The following is a 9,253-nucleotide window of genomic DNA, read 5'->3' as shown; positions in this document are numbered from 1 at the left end:
TCATCAGATCTTCTTCAGATGTTTTCTAGAAGTTCTCCTTCATCAGCTGACAGCAAGAATTCACTAGTGAAAAGTCACATTCTAGTGTGTCCAGATCTGTTAGTACAGTTGTAAACAGACATCTGCACCATTCCAATATGGCGTCTGACTTAGCGTACACAACAAGCTAGCATGTGATGAATCTGGTTGATTACACATTTCTGTTCTGAAACAGATGTGTTGAAACGTCACCAATATAGTTATTTGGATTGTATCATGATGTATATGGTTATCTTCTGATACAGAAAACACTATCGGGGTGTTGAAAAGTATCGCCGTCCCTACGGGGCAGTTTAGTTTTCTAAAACTCTCCAGGCTGGATCGGGAACGTCTTCACGTCGGTCGCTGGTTTTACGCCGCCATCAGCTTGAACTTTTTCACGTCTGGTTTCAAAATCAGAGACTACGGCAGGCGGCGAGGAGATTAATTAAAGAAAGTATGTTGATTTCTATTTAAGATGTTAGGATTTGGGTCTTCAGTTTTCAGGACGTTCAGTCTTCAAAACTCAAACATTCTGGTGGGCGGGGCATCTTTCTCCAAAAACAGGCTAACACGATTAGAATAACATGCTTCTCAAAAATCACCCGTGACTCCAGCACAAGCGGTTCCTAACGGCGCCATCCGGTGGTCGGCTGATGTCACTGCAGCTTCTCAGCAGCACAAACAGCTCAGGTCAGAACCCCTGAAGCTTCATCAGCAGAAACATCCACACCTGAAGCTGAACCACAAATGAACCCAAACAGCAGAAAACAAAGAGCTAAATGTCAGCTGAGGCTCAGATTGATCTAAAATTTCCCATAGTGCACCTCTGATTTCCTCTCAATAGGACTTCTCTGCTTAAATATAGAAGTGGGTTCTTGTCCAGAGGAATCCTTCCAGCTGCAGCCGGGACGTTCTCGGGAACTCTGCTGGGATCCCGTGTTGTTCCAGTCAGACGGATCCTCGAAGCCCCCCCACCTGGACCCACTTCTGACGCTGCAGCGCCGGCGCCCTGTGCGGTCCGCGTTCCACTGAACGCTTTGCAGTGTGAGCGCTTGTTTTTGGAAGTCCATCGACCGGAGGAAACTGCTGAGTCATGATATGGATCTGTGGGTGGAGGGGGGTCATTGATACCTGCAGCAGACGGTACGTGGTACATCAGAACTTGTGGTGCGGGGGCCGAGCTGCAGAAGGAGCCCCCGGTTCTCCTCAGAGTAGAACTTTTGGATCTGGTTCTGATCTAAAAGAGGTCAGATCCACCAAACTTTGGTCCAAATGGAGCAGAACCCGATGTGTTCCACAGAGCAGAAGCAGCGCTCCATCCTGGGGGGCAGAGGATCATGAACGCAGCAGAAAACGTCTTTCTGGTTTAAAATGACCTTCAGGTTTCAGTCCGGTCGGCTCCGAGGTTCTGGTCCAAACTCAGCTCTGGTCCTCAGAGGCTGACGGCTAAAGGTTACGACTCCTGTCAGGGTTAACTCACACAAACGTGCACACGGCGTGCGTACAGCAGGCTGAGTTTGAGCGGCTCTGTTTGTGTTTTTGACAGTACTTATTATGTTTATTTCTATTCCGCGTGTGCAGCAGCAGCAGCAGCAGCAGCAGCAGCAGCAGCGGCGGCGGCGGCGGGAGCTGGTAATTAGTGTGTCTGAACTCTGGTGTCACTTTTGGATGAAACAGCGAGAGCGTCACCGCGGTCTCTTACAGGCAGGGGGGACAAGACGAAGAGATGAAGGGGAGCTCAGCGGCGAGGAAGAGGAGCAGCAAACCTTCATCATTATTTATGTACAAACTCACATTTAAACTGAAGGTCAGGAACTGAGACAAACACACAAAAACACACAAAGGCAGAGCAACCGTCTGTAGCTCAGAAGACACAACGCTGAGGTTTTTTGGTAACCACTAACTTTTGTGTGTTTGTGTTGTCAAATTGTCTCAATATTGTTTTTGTATTAAAAAAATGGAAAAGAAAATTAATAAAAAGTGAGTTTCAAAGACAGGAGGGAGTCAGTGTGATCATGAAATCCTAACACAAATGCATGTACACACAACAACAACAACAACAAACACCTCAATGCTCCAAATCTCATAAACTGAAAATATTTTTTCAGAGATTTTATCTTAAAGTTTTTGTCTTTAAAAAAGTCTAAATTTACAAATTTGACTTTTCATTTTTGTTTTAATTTATTCTTTTCTTTATTTATTTTGTTCAGTCTCATTGATACAAATATATACGTATATATATATATACATACATATATGTATACATATATATATGTATATATATATACAGTATATATATATATATATATATATATATATGTATATATGTATATATATATACTGTATATATGTATACATCCGTTTTATGTTTTATTTTAATTAAATTAAATCTCCATGTATTCAATGTTTAAAAATTGTAATTTTATTTTCTAAAGAAATATTAATTATGAACATTTCTTTTTGCGTCGAGGCCTTGAACGAACGGCGGCACGCGCCTCCGTTAGAGTCCAGATTAACGGGGGAGAAAGCGATCGTTCGGTTTGGTTCGCCCGGATGCTTTTCTTTACGCGCGCGCGTTTCCGTAACGGGTCACGAGGGTCTTTGGATGAGACCAGACGCCGGGCCGAGGAACCCGGACGAGGCAGAACCTCCAGGTTCAGAACCGAACCTTCATATTCGTCCTAAACGACTTGTTCTCATTTGATCCTCCTGGTAAAATAAAGGTTAAATACAAAAATAAATAAAGGTTTAGAGCACAACATTCAGGCTTCAGGAACATTTCGCGGCCTGTTTTTTTTTTTTTTTTTTTTGAGCCTCCCGCTGCAAACGTTTTAGAAAAACAGAATTTTTCTGCAGAAACGCGGATGTTTTAATGTTTTTATGTTTTTATGTTTTAATGTTTTTATGTTTTAATGTTTTAACGTTTTATATTTAAATGTTTTTATATTTTTATATTTCAAGATTAAAGATCAACTTTACTTTTCCCCGCAGGTAAATTCTATAGAAGCGGGATAGTAAAATGAAACACAGGGAATGGAAACATAAATATAAATAAGTCGCTATAACTGCAGAGATGCGCGCGCGCTTTTCTATTTATTTATTATTTTATCTTAAATTTCCATTCGTGTATTTTGAGTCTTTTTCCGTCTTTCCGCTGCAGAAGTTGTTGAACAAACGCAGAGGCCTCCTCTCCTCCTCCTCCAGATCAATAACTGAATTAGTAAATAATGACCCCCCCACGCTCGCACGAACAGCATACAGGCGCGCGCGCGGGATGGGGCTGCAAAAGCTTCATTCCTGGATCATCTTAAATCTCCTCCTTTCTGTCCGTGACTCGGCGATTCTTCCCGATAATTATCTGACGGCGATAATAAATCTTTTGCGGTTAATTTAGCGCTGATTTGTGCGCTAATTTTCCATATGAAATAATGTCCCTCTTTAATTACAGCGCGCGCGTCATTCCCGCAGGAGGACACCCGCGTGTGGAGGTATGGACGCCGTGCGCATGCGCTCGGAGGCCAGCGTGAGCGCTGATGTCGGAGAACGGCTTCATCCAGAGTCAACATGAGATCATCTAAACATCTGTCCACAACATGTCCGCGAGGAGTTCAATCACAGCACCTCCGCTCTGCAGGAAATGCGCAGCCGCAGTGGGACCGTCCGCGCGCGCGCGCAGAGACGCAGCTCTTTCCTCTTCCTGTCCGTCTCTGAGCTCAAAGGCTTTATTTGTTCTTTACTGATTTCAGGTTTAGTGTTTTAAACCCATTAAAGCCGCTCAAAGGCGCGCGCGTGCGCGGCAGGGTAATCACAGCCGTCTCATGTGGACACAGTCCATTTACCGGAGACGGATCGGTTTACGCATCAACCGGAGAACTAAAGACGTTCCTGATCACACAAGAACTTCCGTCATTTCCGGTCATTTCAGCCCGATCAGAGTTTCAATCATCGAGAGTAATCTGGGAGGAACGAAGCTCTTCTCTTACCTGTGACCCACACCTTCACCTTTCAGACACTACCGCGGGCTTAGAGCGCCCCCGTGTGGCCAAGACCGGAACTGACGGTGTTCCACTGGAGATCTGATCCAAACGAGATCTGATCCACAGGAGATCTTCACACGATATCTGATCCACTGGAGATCTGATCCACTGGAGATCTGATCCACAGGAGATCTTCACACGATATCTGATCCACTGGAGATCTGATCCAAACGAGATCTGATCCACAGGAGATCTTCACACGATATCTGATCCACACTCAGATCTGATCCACTGGAGATCTGATCCACTGGAGATCTGATCCACAGGAGATCTGATCCACTGGAGATCTGATCCACAGGAGATCTGATCCACTGGAGATTTGATCCACACTCAGATCTGATCCACAGGAGATCTGATCCACACTCAGATCTGATCCACAGGAGATCTGATCCACACGAGATCTGATCCACACTCAGATCTGATCCACTGGATATCTGATCATCACGAGATCTGATCCAGACTTTTCCTGGTGCTAAAACGCTCCATCATGAATTGTGACAGTATTTTCCGGTGACGTTCAGGAAAACTGAACCATGGAGACATTTTCCGGTTTCCCAGATTTTTCCATCTTAAATGTTATTAAACTTCCTGCTTTTCCTGCAGAAGAAGAACGTTCAGTTCCAGTTTAGAACCAGCCTGACTCTGTTTTTGGGACCTGAACCAGAATGTGGGGACTCCAGGTGTGTCCAGGTATGACACTCCATCAGCTGATCTCCTGGATCAGGTGAGTCCTGTAGGAACATACCAGAGCAGAGCATGTGCCTAAGGTAAGGACCACCTGCTGTCACTTCCTAATTCTGAACCAGAACTTCTGAGCTGAACAGAACAAACCAGAACTTTCCTCTGAAACTCCTGGAGTTTGTAAACGACCAGAAGCTGCTCCGTCTGTGAACATCTGCAGCTTTTCTGAGCGTCCATCTCTGAGCGATCCGACATGAGAGAAAGCAGCTCCGTGTTCTGATGCTGCAGGAAGAGGAAACTGACAGGAGGGAGCTGCTCCTGAGCTGAAGCTGAAGCTGAAGCTGAAGCTGATCTCCAGCTGGGATTCAGAAAAATCCTTGAATTGATTCAAACGGATTGACAAAGTCAGGACATCTGAGGATCACATTTCCTTTGAGGGGAATTCTGGGATTGTTTCTGAACGGCTGACATGAAGTCGATTTAATAACGACAGAATTCACAGATTTGTTGAAGAATGTTCAGCTGATAAATATAACATTTAAATATAGAATTTAACAGTCTGAAATGAAGACCCTGAGCCCCACCAGAACATTCTGCATCAACACGACTCACTTCCACAGAAAAACTCTACGGCCCGATCCGAATTCTCCTCTTTATATTTGACATCTGCCACTTCAAATCAAGGGGGGGGGGGGTATTATCGGGCCATTCTGACCTCCCCCTCTGTGTGAGAGTGCCCCCGTGTGGCAGGATCAGGATACAACATCCCAGCGTCTGCAGGAGGATTTCACTGAAACATCAACTGCAGTCAGATCCAACTTCCTTCAAAATGTGACAAATTCAACATGAAGAGAGATATAAAATAAAAACAAAGGTAAAGATCCTCTGTGGTCCTTGAGAGGCGTTCCTCACGGAGGACTTTCACTCAGGGAGGGGCCACAAACAACAGCCTCCTCCTCTCTGCAGGAGGACGCCGCCTCACCAGCTTCACCGTGTTTCTCTCTGCCGGTGGAAGTTTGGGATAAAGATGTTCTGATCCATTTATGGTCGTAGAATCGGATCGATCAGAATGAACCAAAACCACGAATTATGATATGAATGGAACCACTGTTAAAATCCATCTCAGCTCAGAGGATAAATCTGCTTCTGGAAGCGTTTCAGCAGAAACACTCGGGAGTTTGATGGTTCTGTGTACAAACCGGGTCAGGATTCAGGTCCGTGAGGCTTCATGAACCTCCGGAGTAGAGAGAGAAAATAGACTCTGATTTCTGCTGCGTGATTTTTGATTTGTAACTCATATAATATATGTTGTGCATGAGTAAAAAATTATTAAATAAAACAAAAAACACAAAATAAAATTTACACACACACGACTTAAAATTACAACAGCTTGAAACTAATTTACACACAAATCTCTTTGTACACAAACAACCACAGTGACGCACAAATCTGATGTAAGACTTCAAGTGTGAGAGAAAGAAAAGATTGTAAGTGATGCGTTTAAATGCAGCTAGAATGCTGGGTCATCAGAGCCTCTTTGAACTGAGATTATGAATATGATCTAGATCGACATTTCCCACTTTCTTTGATAATGAATATAAAAAGGTTTCAATAAGAGTTTTTGAAACCCTTATCCCTTTAAAAATGAATATTCTCCAGAACTGGTTCTGAAAAAAACGGGTCAGGACTCGGGTTTGTGAGGCTTCATGAACCGGGTCACAGCGAGCTGGTCAGTCCGAAGCTGCTCAGGTCTCAGATCCTGAAGTGATCTCGGATCAATCTGAGCTGATCCCGTTAGCTAACAGAGATGCTAATGCTAACATGAGAACAGCTGACCGGGTTCTTTTCTCAGTTTAAAAGGTAAACATTACAGCAACATAACTGACACAGAATGGGCGGAGCCTATTAGCTCAGGGGTCAGAGGTTAAAATCCTGCTCTGCTATCAGGAGTTAATGAAGTTAGCTTGTTGCTAAAGTATTGTTCGTAAAATGATGTTGTACTTGTAGAAACATGATGATCTAAATACAGACTGAACATTTTTACGGATGAACTTTTTTTTCTACAATTACAAAATCATTTTACAGAAACACAAATTTATTATTACAAACACACTTTCTTAGAGACAAAATACTTAAGCAACAATCGGGTCATGAGGAAACTGGATGTAAAGCTCACATCTTAACCATCATTAGCTTAAACTAACTAAAACCGTGATATATAGCATTAGCTGTGATGATGCTAGTGTGAATGCTGGAAGCTGAATTTGGCCGCTGAAGATGCTGAAGCTGATAGTTAAACATGCTGAAGCTGATAGCCAGCTAAAATATAAGTTAAATGGCAGATTAACCTAAAAACAGAAAAAATCCTAAATTAGCCAAAACAGCTAGCATGTAGCTGAAATATTAGCTAAACTCCGAATTAGCCTCAAAACCTTAATAAAAGTCAAAATAGTCCATAAAGTCAGTAGAATATAACTTTCAACTTTAAAACTCTCTGACTGCATATGATATAAAGTAACGACTAATCGACTATTGAATTAATCGACTACTAAATTAATCGACTATTAAATTAATCAACTACTTTTATAAATTCTTCAAACTAAAACTATCCACTGACCGGATGTTTGTCCCGCGCGCTGCGTTCACCTGGTCCACGAGCTCCAGTCCAGCAAAAAGTAACATAAATAAAAATTAAAAAAGAAAAAAAACTCTCAGTCCAACATTAAATAAGTAGAAAAAAGCTACAGTCCAGCAGGTTTGCGCATGCGCACTAGTTCCCGCCACGAACCATCTGGTTCATTCCATCTTTTAGGGGAGGGGGCGGTCCAATCCAAGTCTGCTCATGTACGCATGCGCGAGACCGATCCAAAAACAATATTGGAGTTTTCCCCGTTAATCTGCCGCGAGAAGGTTTGCACCGGGACCGTTCGGAGCGGGATCTGGATCAAACCGGAACCTACCTGCGGATCCGCCTGCGATGATCTGATGAGACGCTTCACGGAGCATGCTCCGCGGCCTCGTGCCTGACGTCATCTGTCGCCGTGAACGTTCCTGGGAGCAGAAAAGCACACGAACTCCGTCTGTGACCGAGCAGAACTACCGGACCGGTCCGGACACACGACCGCCGAACCCACCTGCGGCTCCGGTTCCGCGGCGCGCGCCTGTCCGCCCCACAAAGTGCTTCGCGCCTCTGCACGCGCCCAGCAGAGAGCAGCAGTGATACGAGTCCGCGTGCGCAGGGACACGCGGCTGAAGTCCTGGCGGACAAATGTCAACACGCGCGCGGACGTTAAGAAATAAAGAGTAAAATGAATGTTTGACGGGTTTAACTTCCAGAGGGTTCTCTCTGCGGGACGAGGAGTTTATTCACGCATGCGCAGTGAACACCTGCACGGTTGGAAACGAACAGAAAAAGTTCATCGAAACGGAGAAACTTTTCCTTCAGCTGATGAACAGGAACTACATCTGTGTCAATTTAAACCAAGTATCTTCTGTAGAGATGGAATATCCAAGAGTCGATTCATCCTAAACGAATTCAGATGGTTGAAGCGAATGTTCAACATCAGCTCCGTGTTGACTCATTCTGAAGAGCGGAATGTATAAAGAAAACCTTTTTAATGATACCTGTAATATTAGATCAAATCTCTTCATTTCTGACAAAATGAAAGAGATTCATTTCAAAACGTCATTTATCTCTGTAAAGAATTTTTATATTCAAGACAGTTTATGTCAAAAATGTAAAAATTATACTGAAACTCAAAATAACCTATGATGTAATGTGGTTAATGATTATTGGGGTTATTTACTTACAGGGATTTCAACCAAAATACAGTTCTGTTATTTACATATTCTAATATTCAATTTGGTTCTTTTGACAAAGAAAATAAAATTTAATTTTTATTCAAATTATTTTTGGAATTCTTTATTCACACATATTGAGTTTCGAAAGAAAGTCCTAAAATGTTTTTTTAAAAGTTTGTAAATCTCCAAAAAATAGCAAAAAACGTTTAAATTATTTGTAAGTTTTCCTGAACTGATGTGATTTTTCGTTAAACTTTAATTCATACATAAAATGTTGAGTTTATTTATATATTGTTGCCTAATTTTATTTAGATTGCTGAGTAAATTTTTCTTTTTAATTCTATTTTTCAATATATTTTACATTTTTATTTAATGTTGATTTGGTTTATGAATGACTTCACATGTATAGAGAGAGAGTCGGGGTGGGATTATATAAGTTCGCTTCCTTCCACTCCCCTTCAAGCGATCTACTGTGATTCATTATTTCATGTATTATTCTTTAAGCTCTTTTCAAATGTTTGCTCACTTGTATATGAATAAAGTTTTAAAATAAGAATGTCCAATTCTTCCTGTGATGCACAGATTGTTGAATAAAACACCAGAGAACCGTAAAAGCCAACGACTTGAACCCAGTGGCGGGCCGTCAGGGCCTGCAAGGCCTTCTCTGCTGGCCTAAAAATATCTGAATCACAGACTGATATTAATTATTATTT

The 9,253-nt window shown here is 42.5% G+C and overlaps 1 protein-coding gene across 6 annotated transcripts in view; it reads right to left on the bottom strand.

Annotated features, from left to right (window-relative positions):
* The window catches only part of slc25a21 (solute carrier family 25 member 21), a 92,885-nt gene extending 84,568 nt beyond the window's left edge, over nt 1-8,317 (bottom strand). Inside the window, exons 1-2 of one of the 6 annotated variants that reach the window (XR_002918802.2) lie at nt 7,874-8,317; nt 7,700-7,790 (exon numbers count right to left, since the gene is read on the bottom strand). Coding sequence is in view for 3 of the 6 variants with exons in the window: in XM_024268028.2 (XP_024123796.1) it covers nt 7,700-7,772 (73 nt within the window). In the remaining 3 variants the exon portion in view is untranslated. Of the gene's footprint in view, nt 1-7,356 lie in introns of all 6 variants that reach the window. The other 5 variants (XM_024268028.2, XM_036209949.1, XM_024267983.2 and 2 more) reach the window with 5 other exon arrangements.
* Nucleotides 8,318-9,253: the final 936 nt, after the last annotated feature.

This window comes from Oryzias melastigma, linkage group LG22, assembly GCF_002922805.2.
Source record: "Oryzias melastigma strain HK-1 linkage group LG22, ASM292280v2, whole genome shotgun sequence".
NCBI lineage: Eukaryota > Metazoa > Chordata > Actinopteri > Beloniformes > Adrianichthyidae > Oryzias > Oryzias melastigma.
This window is presented reverse-complemented; position numbering and strand designations above follow the sequence as displayed.